The sequence below is a fragment of the Pyrus communis genome, chromosome 8 (assembly GCF_041283825.1).
Source record: "Pyrus communis isolate YQ-2024b chromosome 8, ASM4128382v1, whole genome shotgun sequence".
In the NCBI taxonomy this organism is placed as follows: domain Eukaryota; kingdom Viridiplantae; phylum Streptophyta; class Magnoliopsida; order Rosales; family Rosaceae; genus Pyrus; species Pyrus communis.
This window is the reverse complement of record NC_142572.1, coordinates 162,736-182,664: the sequence shown is the minus strand read 5'-3', so window position 1 is coordinate 182,664 and position 19,929 is coordinate 162,736. Positions and strand designations below refer to the sequence as shown.

Sequence of the window (19,929 nt, the reverse complement as noted above, 5' to 3'; positions counted from 1 at the left end):
ATAAGGAAGGTGTAACTGTTTGATCTCAAATGGAATAATTGATTCTTCATATATTATAGGTCACACTTTTTCTTTCACATGGTAGCGGAAGAACCAAAAGATAGAGAGTTTTTTTTTAATGTAACTTTTACGTGTCACACATGATGTACTATTCTTGTTCTAATCACAATAAAAAATTTATCTTAAAGATGACAATGCTATCATCACGCAAAAGGTAAGCTAGAACTCATTAACATTAATCCATATTATGCATAAACGTAAAGTATTAGCTACTAGATCATACATAATCCAGATCATGCATGCATATTACAAAAACTTATATTATTCAATAAATTCCCAAATCATCATTACAACACAACACAGCACAACTCGACACATCTCATCCGTTTTTGCAACCATGCATTTTGCATACTCATAATGTAATTAGTTTTTGTCTTGAATTCATGCGACCTTTGTAGGGTTGACATCTGACCCATGAGCAGCTGACGTGGAAGAAGAAGAGGCAATGCTGATGAGCTTGGGCTGCCTCTTCTTCTCCGCCGCAAACTTTGGCACCGTAATCCTGAGCACCCCGTCCTCGAGATGAGCCTTGATCTGATCCAAGTCGGCGTTCCCAGGCAGCCTGAATTGCCTCCAGAACTTGCCATTTGTCCTCTCAGCGCGGTGCCACTGGTAATTGTCGCCCTGATCCCCTTCCTGATCGTCCGCCTTCCTCTCTCCGCTGATCCTCAGCACCCTGTTCTCCTCCACCTCTATCTTCACGTCCTCCTTCTTCAGGCCGGGGACGTCCAATGAGATCAAGTGCGCAGTCGCCGTCTCCTTCCAGTCGGCACGTGCCAGAGCGAGCGCCTCTTGAACGGCTTTAGTAGGGTTTGGGACGGTGAAGGGAGTCTGTTCGAGAATTCTGAAGGGATCATCGATCATGTGGTGGTCCCAGGGGGAGGAGGATATTGGGTTGAACTGAATCAAGGCGTTGGTTTGGGTGGGGGCAGTGAGGCCTAACATCATCATCACAAGTAGTACTGGCTGCAGCACCATCATCGCATTATTCTTCTTCACATGCATGGTGATCGTTTAATGGGTAAGAAAGCAGGAAATGATTGGCTAATTAAACAAGTGAGATGCTTGATGAGTTAATCAACTGAAATGCTCCAAGATAGAGGAGGGAGTGCGAGTTGGTAGCTTTGTAATTCTGATGGATGAATGTGGATGGGGGAGGGTACGGAGTTAAATAGGAAAGCGAAAAGGAGGGAGTTGTGGGGGAGGGGAGGGGAGGGGAGGAGGGGGGGGGGTGATTCTTTATCTTTCTGGATTGTTCTTGATGTTTGAGGAAAAATACAGAACAATCTAGCCAAGTCTTAAGATTGGGATCCAATTTATGGAATGTCCTAGAACAGTCTAGCCGAGTCTCAAGTTGAGATCGAAGGTTTATGGAATGTTCCAGATGGTAAAAGACAACTCAAGGGACTATTGCTTAATTAGTAGTTAGTAAGTACCAACTATTTTTAGGCGACGACTTGCCTACTACGAATGAGATGAGACTTGCTCAAAACGTCTTTACTCTAACGTGATGGTATTACAAATTTATGTCCATTTGTAATGTGTTTTAACATTCTGACTTGTATCATTTTGACGTCTTCATTTCATACAAGTCTTTCTCTTTGCTCACACTTACTCCAGACGCTACAATGACATCTCCGACCAACACTTCTAAAAACATCTGCACATCCCCATCCTATGCCATCAATGATTTTAAAAAACAAAAAAAAACAGATCCATGTGGGTAATATTACTTAATTGGAGGGAAGAAATTAGGAAAAAAAAAAATCACTTGTATCTTGTTTAAATTGAGTACAGATGCAGAAGAAACTTCGGAAAAACACACGGATGAGAGGATGTCTGTGCAGAAGACGAAAGTGAGTTCGTTTCTGTTCCTCTAGAACGTGTGGTATATTGACAGTTCCATCTCCGATCTTTGCAACTGTTGCAACTGATGCTCTAGTTTGTGTGGCACTGGCGACGTGTTAGACAGTTTCACTTATATATGGAGTGTTTGTCATTTATATCGATTTACTTATTATTTTGTTTATGGTGGAAAGATAGAATGTGATGCAATATTTGTGAAAGGATTGATCTAAGGGTCACAATAAATTTCAAGTGTGGATATTTTCATCTGTTGGTTGGCAATTGTCATTGTTGAGATGGGGACATATATTATTCGCACTGGAGAATTTTGTTGTATTAAATTATAATTTTAATCCTATATTTATTGGACAGTTATCAGTTAGTCTTGTACATAGACTGAGAATATTTTTGATATTTCGAATGTTTCGCCTATTAGGCCTTCTCGCTGCAAACAGAAATACATGTGAGGGGGCCAGGGACGTAGGGAAACCAAACAGCGGAGAGACAAGGAAGGGGAACCAACCAGCGGAGAAAATTAAAAAGCAAGCAAAGCAATATGAGCTGGAGCTAAAACCATCCGATCCCCGCAAGAAAGAAAAAACATGTAGTAAAATAAAGGTGTCTTGATGCATAAAGTGCTAAAGAAAATACACAAAATTTATTAGGTATTTGATTGAGATTGTTTCACATAGGATAACACTTGACCTCACTCAAATAGGAGGCACGACTCCTTTGGTACATTCATTGTGAATGGAAAGGGGCAAAAACACATGACAGAAACCCGACTTCGACTTCCGAGTGTTACAAAAACTTATTAGTGGCTTGTGCCACTGCCACAACAGCAGCTCCGGCCTCCAGCGATTAAAAGCAAAAATCAGAATCAGAATCTGCGAGACATTATAAGAGACTTCAGTTGTTGATTGTGTCCTTAAATTTAACAATGCAATCCAAAGCGCGCTCAAATTCACTATCTTCATGAGCAATGGTGAACCGACAGTAGCCAGGAATTCCAGTCCAGGCTCCACTGTTGATGCATAACCCTGTAGCCTTGTGAATGACTTCCCTGATGTTCGAGTCATCAACCTTAACACTCTTGTTCAGATAGGACGTCGGCTTGGCCACCATGGAAACACCACCACACGGTTCAACCACATCCCACCCACACTTCTCCAGTGTCTATTACAAACAAAAGTAGGATGACATGGCAAGTTAAAACAAGAAAGAAAGTGCAAGGTAAAACATTATTATATATAGAGTCGCATGCAAATATGTGTGTGTGAGAGAGAGAGCGCTCACCTCTTTCAGGCGCTTGGATTGACTTTTCAAAGTTTTTATATGTTGTGCAATAGCATCCCACAGACCTCCTGGTTTCTGCTCTCTTAGACTAAGCAGCTTCTTAACAGCATATTTAACAGTGTTGTGAGGTTTGCTCAATCCTGGAAAGCTATCAAATGTATCCACCAAAACAGCCTGGTTTAATACAAGGAACCCAAATTTGAGCGCCCCACTCAACATCTTTAAAGATAATCCCCCAAGCAGAGAGACACAAAAACATGTGTTGCTAGTGTTTAGCCTTGACAAACTGTCCACCAGGTTCCAGCCTCCCCAACCCTCAATGTCATATTCCAAGCCTGAGAAGGAAGTATCAATCACAACTCTAGCCCCAACTTTAGCGCATGCAGACAGCAAACTTTCAATCTCTTTGTTGCTGTATATCAAACCAGTTGGGTTGATTGTTGGCCCAGAAATGTATACCCATGGCTTATTCACAGTCCCTAGCGCTCCAGAAAGCACCTTGTCTGTCAGTTTAAAGCCATCTGTGGGGTTAGTAGGTATAGTTACAATATTTGCTTTCAAAAATTTGGCAGCAGAAACATAGTTCCCATTTGCACCAGCAGGAAAACACAATGTACCCCCTTCCTGAATGCAGCAAAGAACCATCTTGTTGAACAGAGCTAGCGAGCTGTCAGCATATATAAATTCGGTGCTGCTGTCAACTGGGTAACCGTAAGTACTCTTAATAAACTGCTTGATGCTAGTGGTGACATCTATTTCTGACTCAGCTATATTCTGTCTCGAAAAACTTTCAAAAATAGCAGCCTTGACAGGTGACGGTACACGCAAGAAGCTTTGATCAACATCCATGTGAATGAGGGAAGAGTTCTCTGCCTCGCTAATTGACAACTCTGCATTATTGAGGACTGAGATTGCTGAACTAGCAAACCCGATCATCTCTGCTGATTTAGGCAATGCAGATTCCCTCTGAAAAACATATATGAAAACCATTTGGATAAGCAAACTTGTCTTCATGAATAGAGAAAATGTGGTTTTAGAGAAGACTTCAATAAATTTTTTAAAGAACAAGTTATAAAATACACCAGAGTTTTTGACGCGTTAGAAAGTGAAATCAAATAAATCAGTGGCAGATCTCAACATCCTAAAGGAGGACAAAGAGAAAAAAGCTTGTCCTTATGATAAAGTGATAGATCTCAACATCATAAATATCAGGTACACCACAGAATTGTCTCAACTACTATGTTCTCGAATTATGACACTTGGTACACAAAACCCTCTTCAGGTTTTCTTGTCACAAATCAAATATTATGTAAACGGCACTTTTACACTTCAGAGAGATTTACCATTCTAAAGAATTTTTTTAGAACAAAAATTTACAGTGCTAAACCACACTAAACGTTCCCTTATCCCCTTTCCTAATATCATAAACAGAAGACAATCTGAAGAAAGTACGTTCCACCATAAAACCAATTGGCAATATGAAGAGTAGTCCAACCTCTTTTAAACTCATGCAAGGTCCCTCCTACCATGAAGAAAGTTGGGGTTCCACCATAAAACCAATTGGCAATATGGGGAGTAGCCCAACCTCCTCCCATCAATGTGGGACTCATTCTCAACACAATCTTCAGCAGAAAACAGATTATAGACATATAACAATAGGCAGAATAAAAATTGCATTTCTAATCCAACCAGAATAACAACTTACAATGTCTTCGAGAAGGTTATCCAAAAAAAAAAAAAAAAAAAAAGGAAGACTGTATGTATAGACAAAAAAAATAAATGGTATATTTGTTACTTTCTTGGCTGCGAATATCTTAAGTGAAATAAACTTTTTAATGAAAAGCGACTGAAATACCTGTGCAGGAGGATGTCTGTCAGCGAGCTGAAAAGCTAAAAGTTCATGAAAAAGACAACCATAATAAAATTGACTAATTGGTGCCGTATTCCCTTCTAGTAGTTCAACAGTCTTCGACAATGCCTTGAAGATGGCCTCCTCTTCAGAAATTACAAAAGCTACTTCTAGATCCGAATAAACCTGGAAAGAGGATTTGGCTACTCTTCATGAGAAGATTTTGCATGATAAAAAGCTAAGGATAAATTGATAAGAGTCATAAGACGACATCTCAAGCTTTTTATTCAATTAGATAAATAGAAAGCCTGAGATATCAGGTTATGTTAGGGAATTTCTGAATTCATGTTGAAAGAAACAATACCTTATTTTTCACTAAGCCGCATATAATTGCTGCATGTGATGGCAGAGCAGTTCCTCCAATATATTTGAGGACTCCATTGGAACCTGGAAGGCTGGATAGCTCAAAGTGATCAGATATGTCCAAGAACAAACGAGATCCAATTTCTCTGGTGACATCTAAAAGGTGCACAAAAGCTGAACTAGTAACAGCCTCATAATCGGCAATCCCAGTAACCACCACCTGTGGCTTCAGCTTCCTTATTAGCTCTATCATTAAGTCAGACTGGCGAGGCGCTTGAATAACTGTAAGTACATCTTCTGAAGGTTTATCAGTTCCAGCACACTAAGATTCAGAAATAAACGTAGTTATGAAGGATGCCCCCAGTACATAAAGATAATAAATTGAACTATGCAATTCATTACCTTTAAACTTTTATTGGAAACTACAATTATAACTTTTGGTCCTTTTATACTTCTTGTTTCTATATCCTCTCAATAGTTTTTAGCCCCAAAGCTCACAATGCTCTGGAAATGTCAGAATACCATATCAGTCACATCTACAACTACCCACAGTTGATCCAATAATATTTTAGATATTCCACTAAACTGCAATCATCATTATTTTACCCAGCTTGTCACTTTCATTGTCTAAGTACTTCTAAATTTGTATGGTAAGGTTACAAGGGCAGACTTTTGGGTTATATTACAATTAACCACAAAAGAAATAGAGAACAAATTAAAATGAAAGCACCACAACTTTCAAAATACTACACCTCAATTGCTAACGATGTTAACCACTCCCTTGGAAGGTGTCGGGTCAGATGTTCATCAACAATTGCAAGACGAGGCGAGAACAGTCGAAGAGCATTTTCTATCGCCACAGCCCTTGAAGGAAAGACAACCACATTCTTGTACAAGAAAAGATAGAAACAAGTCAGAATGCAGCTTATACTACGCAGCAGGAAAAGCACAAACATGAACTTCTGCAGGTTACACTTAAGAATGAAAAATATGTAGGTTTCCTTGATTTTTGGTATAATTTATTTCTTTTATTTTGCTACAAAAATTAGGCTTTGAAAGAAGTAAAGTCTGTCTATATATAACTCTGGGCTATATTTTTTTGAAAGCAAGGAGAGGATCACTATAAAATTTTGAAAAACAAATTCCAGATAATCTGTGTATATGTGTCATAATATATTTGAACTTATATAATTACACTAAAAAGAAAAATCACCAGGCCATCTAAATTAATCGAAACTATCTGATTATTATGACCATTCTTATGATTATTGATTAATTTACATATTTTAAGTTCTCTCATTCATCCAAGAGCCATATGAAAGTTGGTTAGCCCCCTAATCAGATTTTTTTTGAAGCACTTAGGTATCGTTTGGTATGCAGACGGGACGGGACGGAACGGGATGGGACGGGACGGGATAGGACGGAACGGAACGGAGCGGGAGCAAAGATGCCCTCGGATGGAAACAAGGAGGAAGAAGAAGGAGACGGAGAGGTTATAGTTTTGTGTTCCACGGATGTGGAACGAGTCGTTCCAGGGGGGTGAGGTGGAACGAAAATTCACCCAAAACTCGTCCCGTGGAACAGCTCGTTCCATCCGTTTTAGGCGCACCAAACGTGGGACGGAACGCCTTGTCCCACTCTGTTCCGTCCTGTCCCACGTACCAAACGGTACCTTAGGACACTAACCGCAGCCAGTATATTCACAATGGTAATGAGAAATCGTCATGGCCACCATGGATGAAAGGCTAATCGACCTATGTACCAAGATAACTAATATCTTGAAATCCTCACATCATACGCTTTACTAAATCAATATAATACTTGGGGACACAGAACAAAGGGATACATCACGGTGACTTGTGTATTCTCTATTCCCCAAGCAACATTCTAGGATGTAAATTCATGCTAATTTTCACATTGACATCTATTTATCACCTGACAAGTCTAATTCAATGGTATTCTTCATTTCATTTATTATATTCTCTTTTCTGTGATGATGATACTCATGCAGGTTTGTGAGATCTTGCTACCACTTATTAATTAACATGATTTAGTAGGATAATCACTAACATCGATTGAAGAAAAAGTTGACAAATGTTTCATACTATAGTTAAGAACCGACTTAAAAGTAGAAAAAGGAAAAGTTTGATGCATAAGCATGAAGGTGTTGTCATCTTACATCAGCTTTGAGTGGAATGCGGTGATATGTTCTCATAAACCCAGCAATGAGACTACGAAAATGTTTGCTTCCAGCTGGTGGCTCATATGTGCCAAAAGAACTCCCTTTCAGAACACTGGATAGGTTAGCTAGGAAAGGAATCTTCTCATCAGCCACAGCATCATCTTCAAAAGATAAGTCTAAAGAACTGCTTATCTCGTGGAAGCCATTTTCAAGAAACTCAAAAATTGTCTTCACCTGTCAGTTTATTTAATTCAGCATCAGTTTAGTTTTCCTGTCTTCAGCTGCAATGAACATCAACTTTGTAATGATATATGAAGTGCACACCTGATTTGGTTGCCGAAGTTGACAGCTGTATACTGATAAAGCATGAGAAATTCGCCCACCAGCATTTCCATAAGCCCAGGCTGTACGAGCACAAATAGGCTGATCTCCAGAAAGCCCCATAAAGAACTCAAAACGGTGTGGACTGTTGTTTTCAATTTCAACTAAGGCTGAGATATCTGTGTCTGCAGCCTGTAACAATGCACATTTCAAGAGAAGTGCAGAACTTTGAAGGATAAATTGTTTTCCATAATTAGGGGTATACTTGCCTGGAGAATTTTGGTTTGCCAAAGCTTGTTAACATGGAAACCACGGCGTTCAAACAAGCGCTTACAAACAGCTTGTCCTGGACGACCCCCCATGTTGAAGATCATTATTCCCATAGGTTTAATGACAGCTATTCCTTCCTCCACTGCCCGAGCAATTAGACCTAGGCCAAACTGATCCTCAAGAAAACCCTGCATTGAAAAGAAAATTGTACATAAAATTACTATTATGGTCTCTAATAATGACCGGAAGCTGGAAGAACTAGCAATCGGTTGATCAGTTGCCAGAAAGCCATGGTACATATCATTAGCAAACAGTTTCCATGTAACTAGAAAAACTAATTATGATAATATCTATGTAGCACTGGATGCCTCTTAACAATGTTTTAAAAGGCTCGCCTCAGGGTGCGCCTAGGCGCCATGTGAGGCTGGGCTTGAGGGTTGCCGCCTCTGTTTTGAGGGAGTGGGCGGAAGGCGCTGGAAAGCATCGCCGGAGCCGCCTAGGCACACCTCAGGGGAATTTTTTTTCTTTTTTTTTTTTTTTTTTTTTTTTTTCTTTTTTTTTTTTTTTTTTTTTTACTCCCAAACCCAAATTTTGGGTAGGGTTTTAACTACCTCATACCTCTTCCTTGCACTATCATCTCTCTGCCTTGTTTTCTGATTTTATTTTCTATATAAAGGATGTGTATGTCGTCTGCGTGCATTGTTATATGTGTGCTCATTGTGCTTTTCATCCTTTATTTTATATATATATAATATAATATATGTATAGATATGTGTGTATATGTATTTACAATATATGTGTGTGCTCAGGGTGATTATTGATTAATAATTTTTTTTTTTTTTTTAATATAATATATGTGTACGCACAGTGGATATATTAAAAAATTTAGCTCACGTCTCACGCCTCACGCCTAGGCTGGGCTATCCCTCGGACGCCTCACCCACGCCTCACGCTTTTAATACATTGCTCTTAAGATACAAACTATTCGATGCATCACACTATCAAGGTTCCGTCCTGACCTGAAGTGCACAATAATTGCTCAATGAATGTAGAAATTCCTCACTTGCGTTCTCTGTAATCATTTTAGACATAGCATCTGGATTTGGGTTAAGAATCTGCAAGAACACGTACAAGGAAAATGAATGAGGAGTTGAAATAATTGTTCAAGTGAGGAACCTTCAGAATGGACATTTGACAAACTAACTTTATCAAATACAAATCCTAAGTCAGGCACTTTAAAATTGTACTGTTGACAATACCTGAGGTATGCATCCAACAATTCGTTCTAGTTGAATGTCATTATCTCTACAATAAGATAGCAGATCCGATTCATGAAACTCTACCCTGTCCAACAAAGTTTTCTTCTCCACATCATAAATGGGTTGACCTCTTTCGTCCAACGCATTTAAGTACAAGTTTATCCATGACATCTTTACTGCTCTAGGATTGATTTCAAGGCCATACACCTGAAAAGGATAGTTTCTTCATCAGTCAGATAAAGCCGAAAAGTTGAAATGTGAACAGAATATAGACGAATACCATGCATGGTAAAGTAAGACAAACAAACAACAAAACTACCTTCAATGGCAACCACTTCTCAGCAATGGCAATGGATATCCAACCATTTCCACAACCAAGCTCTGCAACTGACTTGTCCTTGAAGATAGAATCGGAATGTCTATTTAGTCCTTCAAAAAAAGTAAAAGACCAGTCTTCTGGAACAAAGATACTGGGGATAACCATCATCGTCAATTTCTTCCTACCCTGGTAACCTGCAGTAGCCCAATAACAGGGTCAGACCGACGAGTAAAAGCAAAAAGAACCCAAATGGCACTTTACCAATTTTTCGCCAATACGAAAACGACCACAATTTTAGACACGCACAAAAAGAAAAGGACAGTCAAAAGAAATGAGACAAACAATTGCAGTCAGTCACTGGATAATTCAATTTTCCATATCCTCCATTATATCAGTAACCAAACAGAATCGATACAGGAATGAAAAAACAAAAAGGAGAGAACTAAATGAGAGAGACAGAGAGAGAGAAAGAGACCTTCATACTGATCGAAGAAGATATCTTCGATCTGAAAATGGTATGTGCGAAAGCATTGATCGCAGGCCTCCTTGGAGGGGAAGCGGTTCTGGAGGTCCGTGAGGAAGATCCGAGCTTGAGTTCTGGTTTTCGGATCCTCGAGACGCTCCAGCACTGATCTTAAGGCAGCGTACGCGGCATCGCCCGACTGCTGACATTGCTTCAAGAAGTCGTCCACTGATCCCAACGGCGCCTCGTTCTTCGCCATTCACTCAGTTACTCTGTCACTCACACAATGAGTCACGCAAGCCAAGCGATGAGGGTTCTGTAACTTCTGTTGTTCTGTATAAGATGAGAGAGAGAGAGAGAGAGAATGCTGGATGGCGGAGAGTGGGATTGGAATTTGGTTGTTTATTGTTATAGCAGGGAGAAGGTTTGTTCGCGGTTTTTACGTCCGTCATGACCTTTTCATTATTTTAAAAAAAAAATCTTAATTTCTTTTTCTTTTTCTTTTCTGTACAAAATTTCTTAATTTCTTTCGTTATACCAAGATTCCCCTCTTGGCCCTTGTTGTTTTATTGACTAAAGTAACTTCGCTCTTCAATGAATGATCAGTAAATAAAGATGAGTCTCTTTTTAATTTGGGAATTGTTATTAACACTTCAAAAATCTCATTCTACATTCCAAATTTTCTATATTAAGAAAGAAAAATACACTTATGATGAGTGTAGAATGAGATTTTTGAAGTGTTAATAACACTTCTATTTAATTTACTACGTAACTGATTTACGAAATTTTATGTTAATAATTTAATAGGATTTAGTGTAGGAGTTATGTAATTCGAGCAGGATGAAAGATATAGATCATAAACACGAAGTTTCGTAATTTGAGCAGGAGGAACTTCTTCTCAATCTTAAGGAGCCAAACCTTGCTCTTTATTGACATCCCTTTTTACGAATGGTCAATCTATTTGTTACAATTGATTGATTAAACGATCTTAGCTTTAATTGATTTTTTTGAATGTGACCTTTATAGAGTAATTTATAATTTAAACGATTTTAATAATAAGCACGAAATTCTATCAATAGATTACCAAGTATTTTGAAAATGAACTCCTCCTAACCTTAAGGAGCCAAGCACTTATCTTTTTGTTGAATGTACTTCACCTAAACTCAAAATTTTAATTGAATATAAGAGGCATCTTATCAAATATTTGATCAATGACAAATTTAATTCGCTCCCTATGCATCATTGAAATAACATGAGCAACGCTAGTGACCCAAAAAAATATGTGCATGGGACTTCGAATCTCGTATTAAAGATATATATATTTTTTTTAAAGAATCAGTTGGTGACTTCGCTACTACAGTTATAATTCCGAAGGTCGAGAAGACTCACAGAGGCCTTTCAGCTTCTCCATGCCCACCATCGTACAATTTACCAATGCTAAAAATCAAATCCAAAACGTGTTGTATGAAATACAAATATGAAATTCATTCTCAATCATTGAGACATCGCTTGATGGGTTTGTATTAAAGATTTTAACATGTACACACTTCTCACTAAACAACCTCTGGTTGCGTCAATTAAACAATCCGTGACCTTTCCTTTTGTATAGAATGACATTTTCTTCGCTTTTATTTTGGTTATATGCATTTTTCACGTTAAAAATAATATGAATAAAACCAAAATAACCTATACAGAAGATTTGCATGTGTCACCTAAATTATATTATTCTTATCAAGAAGAAAAAAAAAAAAACCCTTTTGTCTCTTTTAAAATCAGGTAGTGCTATTTACACTTTTTTTTACCTGTCACACACATCTCTTAATTTTTTACTGTGAAATCAAATGAATTGAAGATGATTAAAAGAAAGTAATTAACAAGAGTGCATGAGAAGTAAAAAAAATATGTGCAGATGTCAGACGTATTGTTAGAAGGGTAAAATGCTAAGTTCAAGTAAATATGTTTGTCAGTAGAGTAGATCAAAATGCGCTAAGGGTTAATTAGATAAGTAAGCTTCCCCTGATCAAAAAAAAGATAAGCTTCCCACCAGATTATGAATTCAGTTCGAGGTGCACAGATACACATGAGGTCACTGTCACTCACTGCGTGCATTGCTCCGTTACAAAAGTACACATACCATTCCATACCATAACCATACCCACCTGCCATCTGCTGCCAACCCAACCCAACCCAATCCAACCACCTTGTTTCTTACGCCGCAGCCGCAGCCGACCCTCCCATCACCGTCTATGATAAATATATGATATCTCCAAGCTGAGCATCATCCCAAATAAGTTTCAGCGTCCCATTTGCCACCACTGCAAAAAGCCTCCAATAATTGACTTACTTATGGACTCAAACCAAAACTATAATGGACTAGTATGTATTGCATAAGGAGGTTCAGCTCACCTGTAGAATTTGACATCAATAAAAGGTACGATTACGAGCATCCAGGAAAGTAGGAAATTTCTATGGTGCTCAATGTTTTTTTTAAAGTTAGATTCTGGTTACTTTTCAACGTCCAACATCTAAAGGTTGAAATACTCCAAAGCACCATAGAATTTTCAGGGGATTTGACAATTTACAGTCAGAAACCTTCTCACTCACTGAATGAGTGAATGAAGAGCTTGGATTTTTGTTGTGGCAACCAAAACTATTTCCCTGCTTACACATTTGCAAACAGACTGTAAAAGTCCCAAACCCCTTCAAGTTACGACTATGAAAAAGTGGGCAAATTCTTAATCCAGTCAGTCTGATCATCATGAGAAAAAGAAGGAAACACAGAAGATGTCTTACTCACTTGTATCCAAACATTTTGTGCATAATGCAATGACAAAAAAGGTGAAGTGCTTCTTAGTTTATGTCCCTAATGATCCTTGCTTTACGCCGTGAACAAACAGAACAGACACAAAACCTTCCCGTGTTGTTAGAAAAGGAAACGACCAGTGACACCGTTATAAACAGTAAAGGCTTGTTTTCATTATTATTTGAACTTAGACATGGCTTGTATTTCATATCTATCTACCATCCAAGAAGGCAAGAACACTCTCAACTCTTCAGTCTTCATAAGCAATTAGACTCCCAAAGGTTGCATTAGGAACCGTGGCAATGACCACACACATAACATAACCAAATTTAATCATAAGCCTAAAATGAATTTAGTTTAGAAGTAGAATATGCAATTCAAAGGAACATACGAATAGAAACTAAATATAAACTTTAAGCGATGCAACCTTCAAATGTAGAAATTCTGGGAGCAGCGACAACATATTAAAACTCTGCGTGAATAAATTTACAGCCTTCAAGTTCGTTAAGGCCCTCGTGAACTGAAAACATTTTATTCAAACATCAAGCAGAAAGAGGGCAGAGAAATATAAGAAACGCCACAATTTTTTCCTCCTGCTAAGCACGACCACCCATCTGCAAGATCAGCTCACTATCAACTAAAAAACACAAAAGGACTATACATATTTTTGAAATGCAGGAGAGAAAACAAATACATTGCATCTCAACTTTAGCTTGTGACCACTAGCCTTATCAGGTCTCAGTTAAAATACCTAGACACCAATTCAGCTTTACGTATAAAGAGCTAGTCCAGACTTATTTCACTCAAAGAATATGAACCTTCCAAATTAAGGAGTTATGAAGATTCGACTCTTGAAAACCACAAGTCTCAAGATTCACAACCACAAAAACTAACAAACCAATGCGGAGAAATCCAAATTAAATTGCCACTAAAAGGAAGCTAAACAAATCGCCCGAGAGATGACAACAACTTTACAGCTGCCCGTTGTTTAGTAGTTCGTTTCATTTCATTTCATGTATGTGTATGCATACACTACATAATCATATGTCTGTACTTGTTCCTATTTCCTTGTTCAATCGAAACTCCCACATTATATATATGACCACTTAAAGACTACATCCAGAAAAACAAACAGGAAAAGATTGACATCAATGACTTGAAAAAGATATGTAGGGCAAGAATGAAAATCCAATTGGACCAGGATCCCGCAAATACCTACCTTGCATTCATAATATAAGGACCAATTTGATGAACAAAACAACAATCAAGATGTAAAATTTAATTTTTAGGGTTTATAAATTACAAATGATTGCCAACAGAGAAACATTTTCAGCTGTAACTGCAAACAGACAAAAACCCTAATTGATTAATTGATGTGTGTGCAGAAAATAAATTTAGAAAAGAAAAGGGTTGGATCTTGGAGACTGACCTGACCTGCAGAATTCTTTGTTCAGTGAGTAGCGGAGGTTGAAGAGACAGAATGAGAGTGGGCGTGATGCGAGGAGGAGGAGGAGGGGGAGGAAGCGATGAGGCGGTCGTAGACCTGCTCGCCGACGAGGTAGACGCCGAATGAAACGAGAGCGATGCCGAGGCCGGGAGTGGCGTGGCGGAGCTGATTGGAAAGCATGGGGTGCTTCCTCCACTCGTCCCTCCTCCTGAAGAACTCCCCTGTCGTCCCCAGCGCCTTCTTACTCCCACCCATTTCTTTCTCGATTGATTACTCTCTTGTTTCTTCTTCTGTTCTAGGCTTTGGTTGAAACTTCAAGAGAATCTCTCTCTTGGTTTTGTTCTCTCTCGTCGTTTTTGTCATAGAGGGGAGGACAAAGGATGGGTAGGGGGTGGGCTTAAATTGGACTTACAATCGTGAAATACTGGGCCTTGGTACAGGCCCATTAGTGATTATCAGTCCACCAACCCAGTACCCACCTGCCATGTGTAAATACACAATAATTCTGTTTCTGGCAAAGGAAAAAAGGAAATATTATACAAGAAGCGATGAGTGGTGTTTTGTCTCCAGGTTCAGGGAATGTACAGACAGATTCCTCCTCATCTCTCGTGTTGAATAAAATAGAGAGAGGTGCTGCAGAGACAGAGAGGCACAAGGAAGGAAGGAAAGGTGGGTTGAGTTGAGACATGGACGTCCTCAGTCTCAGTGTGTCTTCCTCAGCGGCTTTTTCAAATGATAACCTCGGAATCCCACCACTTCCAAAGTCTGCAGCAGGAGGAGGAGGCCTTAGACTTAAACTTGCAGCAGCAGAAACAGGCATTGTAAATGCAGGCAAAGCTCTTGTCTTTTTCATCTTATTAATAAGTTATTCAATTCAAGTTCAAACATTTCTTTTGTATGCTTAATTGCTTGATAATTAATTAATTAGCCATAAGCTTGCGTGCTTCTTTTGTCTCTCAGGCAAACAATTCAGTTTCAGGCACAAGGCTAAGGCACCACCCACTCGAATTGCAACATTCACTTGTTTCTCTGCGAGAGTCAATGCAGATGTATAATCATCGTATTTCCCTTTCTTTTTTGTTCAGTTAACATTTACAATTATCAGCACTTGCGTGAATGATTCTTTTTTTTTTTTTTTTTGATGATGCAGAAACCAGAGTCTAGACTAATAGTGAAAGAGAAGAGCGTGTCAGTGATTCTTTTGGCTGGAGGGCAGGGAAAAAGGATGGGGGTTAGTCTTCTTGGATACCATTTTCTCACATCTGTCACATTCCCCATTTTTCTTCATCAACCATTCTCCTTCTTCATCTGCATTTGCCTGCATAGTGCATATGAATGGAATAGAATCCCCATCACCTTCATCTATGGATTTTTTCGTTCATTCCCATTCCAACAGACGATCATGTTTTTTTCTTTATGTTTGTGCAACTAGGCCAGCATGCCAAAGCAATATCTTCCCCTTTTAGGCCAGCCAATTGCATTATACAGGTAATTGACTGACACTTTCTCAGCCAACCCACCTGGGGAAATTTTCTAATTTTTGTACACGACCTACCAAACCAACTACAATGCGTTACTAATCTGAATTAGCTGAATGTTTATCTGGTTGATTATAATGACGAACATGTACTTTCATGCTGTACCTTTAGAAGGATTATAAAATGAATGAAGCTTTGTGCTTTAGACTTTGGATGCCAGTTTCAACTTTCTAGACACAGTTACTTTGTTGTGACTGAAACCTGACCTATTTGTGTCTATACTTCTAGTTGCAATAATTCTTTTCAGACTCCCTCGTGTAGGTTTTTTATTCACCTCTCAGGGAAATATTAATCGACTTTCTACTCTCTTATTTTTCCGGGGGATACAAATCGTATGCTCGTCTGATTGTTATTTCTGACTCCATGCAGCTTCTACACTTTCTCCCAAATGATTGAAGTAAGGGAGATAATTGTAGTTTGTGATCCCTCCTATAAGGATGTTTTTGAAGGTTTAATCCTTGCTCTCTTGCCCTCCTCGTAAATACATTACCTCTTGGCTTGGACATGTTTTATATACTGGGTGTAGTGATGCACGAGACATTTGAACTAATTTAGTTGGTCATGTATTGTTCTCAGACGCCAAACCTAAGATCCAGAAGGAACTTAAATTCACACTACCAGGGAAGGAAAGACAAGATTCCGTTTACAATGGACTCCAGGTGCACAGAGATTCTTTCTTTTCCTTTGTAAATCAAGAATTAAAAAAAAAAAAGTCTCCTTAATCATAAAGAAGTCTCTTTTATTTTGTAAAGCTCTTGGCTCTGCTTTATCTGAAACCTGCTTTATCCCAATGTCTGTTGCATCAGCTACTTGATATATGAAACTGAGAAGGCTGTCTATTGTTTTTTCCGGGACCATGCTTCTATGGTGAAACTTTGGTCCAGTCCTTGAAGTTTGTTGAAAGTTTTCTTCTCATGAGGATTGTAACAATATCCACTTTAATCCCTAAGCCTCAGTGTTAGAAATGTGAGATTAATATGGGTAGCCCCAAGCCTGAATTTAACTTTTTCAGGTTTTGAAATTCTTCTTCAAGACGAGCCAAAAAAATACTTGTATGTAACAAAACTCTCTGGAGTGATAGTGCCATTGGACCAAATCTCCGGAGTGATAGTGCCATTGACCTACTCTCAATTTTTTTAGTTTGAAGTTTGTTCGTCGTTTTTGCGAACAGATATTTGTACTCGTCTTGCACCTTGTAGCCGACTGGTAACGAGATAAAAGTCAATGATTTCTTCTTATTGATATTTGAAATCTCATTGATATCTACAGATGATTTCGTTTTTTTTATTTGTTTTTCTTAAATGTGATATATAATGATTATTGGGAAGCATAAACTAATCTGCTTATCATAGTATACAACTTTGTGGACAGGCAATTGATTTGACATCTGAGCTTGTCTGTATTCATGATTCTGCTAGACCTCTGGTATCATCAGGAGATGTAGAGAAGGTTTGAGATGTAGATTTCTTTCCCTGCCCACATCTAGTGCATCGGCTTTTATTGTCTCTTACAATACGTACTTAATAGAACACCTCTCATCGTCATTAGGTAGTGTACTATGTTCTTATACGTTCCTTTTGGATTATGGTTTAGGCAGGTATACTATAGACCAATGCTACCAATTGAGTTCAATATGGAAAAGAACGTGTATGAAATATGTCGCACTAGGGAATCCAGAAATGCATTTCACCAAGAGTACATTGTTTCGTCTAGAGCAGTGCTACTTATTGAAATACATCAGTGTCTGAAACTAAATAGTTCGTCATAGTTGGCTGTTTCCTTACACATTTTGATTGTTGGTGTCAATATGTCCAGTCATAGTTGGTCTCTCTTTCAAAAATAAATAAAGAAGAAAAAAAGAAATGGGAATTTTTTATGTGGGTTCTAGTTGCTAGATTTAGGCATTTATATATAGGGTAAAACATTTAAATTATGCACGGTTGTTTATCTGTTTGTATTCTTAAGTTGGACGCTTCCAGTAGCTATTTATAAGAATGATCAGAGTTGGAACTGTATGCTTTTAGGTTCTCAAAGATGGTTGCTTAAATGGTGCAGCTGTACTTGGTGTTCCAGTAAAAGCTACAATCAAAGAGGTACTACCTTCAATTTAGTAATATTTATGCTAAAGTTGTGTCCGTTTAGTATCTCCTTGGTTTCTTTTCAGTGAAACGCATTCAATAGGTATCTTGAAGCTCCTAGTTTTCACACTTTCCTGTAGTTTAGTTGCATCGAAGGATATTATGCTTTGTTTAACTCAGTAGTTCAATTCCACACTTGACACATGACATAGAACTTACAGAAGATTCTTTCAAATAGTGGTAGTTTTCTGTTCCCATCTTTTCTTACAATGTTACGATGTTCCATTCTTCGGTGGTGGATCACCATTACTTGACTTTGAAATTGTCTTCCTTGACTCTAGGATGGCCATTACTTCATGACCACAGAAATAGTAGTCTAAAATTCGGAAAGCGCACATTGGAAGTGTATAGAATTGCAATCTTAATTGGGGGTAGCAGAATCTTTTGTTTTATTGTTGCTTTCCAGTCTAACCACACGTTGCTAGACCAACTAGCAATTCACCCTGTCAATGCTCCAGTGTCCAAATAACAAGACTTCCATCCATGAAACTACTTTTGTCAATGGAATTTTTTTTTTTTTTTTTTGTACTTTCGTCTATGGATTAGTTTGATCCAAAACTTGATAAGCTTATCCGTGTGCTTTATTTTTCTTTTCCATTTTTATATGCAGGCAAACAGTGAATCTTATGTAGTCAAAACCCTTGACAGGAGAACACTTTGGGAAATGCAGACACCCCAGGTTTGCTGCTTAACTTATATCTCTTAGTTGATCATTTGAGGACATTTTAACTTTGAATGCCGATCAATTCTTACAGGTCATCAAACCTCAGTTACTCAAAGAGGGTTTTGAGCTTGTCAATAGGTACTAATCACTAACTAACTCATGCTGCACAATTTAGTTGTATACTGATTGTTAAATAATGCATAACTACTGTATTTGTCCATGTTGATAAATGTTGAGGCACTGAGTAGACCAGAGTGTTTCCTTGAGAGGCTGATTCTTGTTATGCATTTTTGTTGAGAGAATCAATCCCACATCAGGAGAAAGAAGGGACCTGCATGTGCTTATAAATGATTGAGCCACTCCCCATATTGCGAATTGGTTTGATGGTGGAACCTCAACTTTCATCAATTTTCAATTTTTAACTTTCTTCAATTTTCCAGTGAATGGAAAACGTACGAGTGAGACATAATATTTTGTTGGTCATCTCTAGGTTTCTCCATCGTTTACTTATTTCATGTGGGCTCGTAATTGTAATTATATCTGTTGTTTGATCTTAAATATTTTTGGTATACAAATTCTGAACATATTGTACTTTCCACAGGGAAGGCCTTGAAGTGACGGATGACGTGTCTATTGTGGAGCACCTTCAGCATCCGGTGTACATCACCGAAGGATCTTATACCAACATCAAGGTAGTGAAACATCCTAACTGAAGCTTGATTCTTTACTGTAAACCAATATTAAGCAGTCCAGTGCCAGTCTCTGACGTAAACGTTTCTCGGTGTATTTGGAAATTCAGTCTCTATAACGTAACACATAATATCAAAGGATGTGATTCATTGAATTACAAACATTGTGGTGGTGTTTTGCAGGTGACAACGCCGGATGATTTATTACTCGCGGAAAGAATGTTAAGTATGAGCTCGGGAAAGTCTTCTTCTGAATAGCCGTCTCTCTGTATGCTGATTTTGTGCCAGTGCTTGTATTTTCGTTCTTCTTTCCTTTGTGTAGGCGAAACTAAAGCCAAAAAATCATTTAAATCCAAAAAAATTTATTAAAGGGGGTGTGATTTTGTGCAAGTGCTTGTAGTTTTGTTGTTCTAATAGAAATTA

General features: G+C 38.3%; 3 protein-coding genes and 1 pseudogene across 7 annotated transcripts; 1 reads left to right on the top strand and 3 right to left on the bottom strand.

Moving 5' to 3' along the window:
* Positions 1 to 306: 306 nt before the first annotated feature.
* LOC137718802 (18.1 kDa class I heat shock protein-like) lies at positions 307 to 1,203 on the bottom strand. Its single transcript, XM_068458338.2, has one exon. The coding sequence runs from the start codon at positions 1,063 to 1,065 to the stop codon at positions 442 to 444; it is 624 nt and encodes a 207-aa protein (XP_068314439.2). The 5' UTR covers positions 1,066 to 1,203; the 3' UTR covers positions 307 to 441.
* Positions 1,204 to 2,541: 1,338 nt separating this feature from the next.
* On the bottom strand, positions 2,542 to 10,639 carry LOC137716754 (methionine S-methyltransferase-like). Its single transcript, XM_068456133.2, has 12 exons — positions 10,240 to 10,639; positions 9,765 to 9,958; positions 9,446 to 9,652; positions 9,206 to 9,301; positions 8,186 to 8,374; positions 7,920 to 8,108; positions 7,593 to 7,829; positions 6,166 to 6,300; positions 5,415 to 5,735; positions 5,057 to 5,236; positions 3,202 to 4,167; positions 2,542 to 3,081 (listed from the first exon to the last, which is right to left on the bottom strand). Exons 1-12 carry the CDS (start codon positions 10,484 to 10,486, stop codon positions 2,815 to 2,817), a joined length of 3,228 nt encoding a protein of 1,075 aa, XP_068312234.2. The 5' UTR covers positions 10,487 to 10,639; the 3' UTR covers positions 2,542 to 2,814.
* A 2,767-nt stretch (positions 10,640 to 13,406) lies between these two features.
* LOC137717741 (NADH dehydrogenase [ubiquinone] 1 beta subcomplex subunit 3-B pseudogene) lies at positions 13,407 to 14,828 on the bottom strand (annotated as a pseudogene). 2 transcript variants are annotated; one of them, XR_015965047.1, is made up of 2 exons: positions 14,465 to 14,828; positions 13,407 to 13,644 (listed from the first exon to the last, which is right to left on the bottom strand). The product of XR_015965047.1 is annotated as an NADH dehydrogenase [ubiquinone] 1 beta subcomplex subunit 3-B pseudogene, transcript variant X2 (transcript). The 2 variants fall into 2 exon arrangements; XR_011065823.2 differs by having other exon boundaries at positions 14,460 to 14,825.
* Positions 14,829 to 14,996: 168 nt separating this feature from the next.
* On the top strand, positions 14,997 to 19,896 carry LOC137718213 (2-C-methyl-D-erythritol 4-phosphate cytidylyltransferase, chloroplastic). 3 transcript variants are annotated; one of them, XM_068457714.2, is made up of 12 exons: positions 14,997 to 15,308; positions 15,438 to 15,526; positions 15,628 to 15,708; positions 15,910 to 15,965; positions 16,385 to 16,464; positions 16,592 to 16,674; positions 17,387 to 17,464; positions 18,040 to 18,108; positions 18,764 to 18,832; positions 18,909 to 18,955; positions 19,419 to 19,509; positions 19,690 to 19,896. In XM_068457714.2, exons 1-12 carry the CDS (start codon positions 15,164 to 15,166, stop codon positions 19,762 to 19,764), a joined length of 963 nt encoding a protein of 320 aa, XP_068313815.1. In that variant the 5' UTR covers positions 14,997 to 15,163; the 3' UTR covers positions 19,765 to 19,896. The 3 variants fall into 3 exon arrangements, with proteins under 3 accessions (XP_068313815.1, XP_088554340.1, XP_088554341.1); XM_088698214.1 differs by having other exon boundaries at positions 15,025 to 15,314; positions 15,444 to 15,526; XM_088698215.1 differs by lacking the exon at positions 17,387 to 17,464 and having other exon boundaries at positions 15,025 to 15,314; positions 15,444 to 15,526.
* Positions 19,897 to 19,929: the final 33 nt, after the last annotated feature.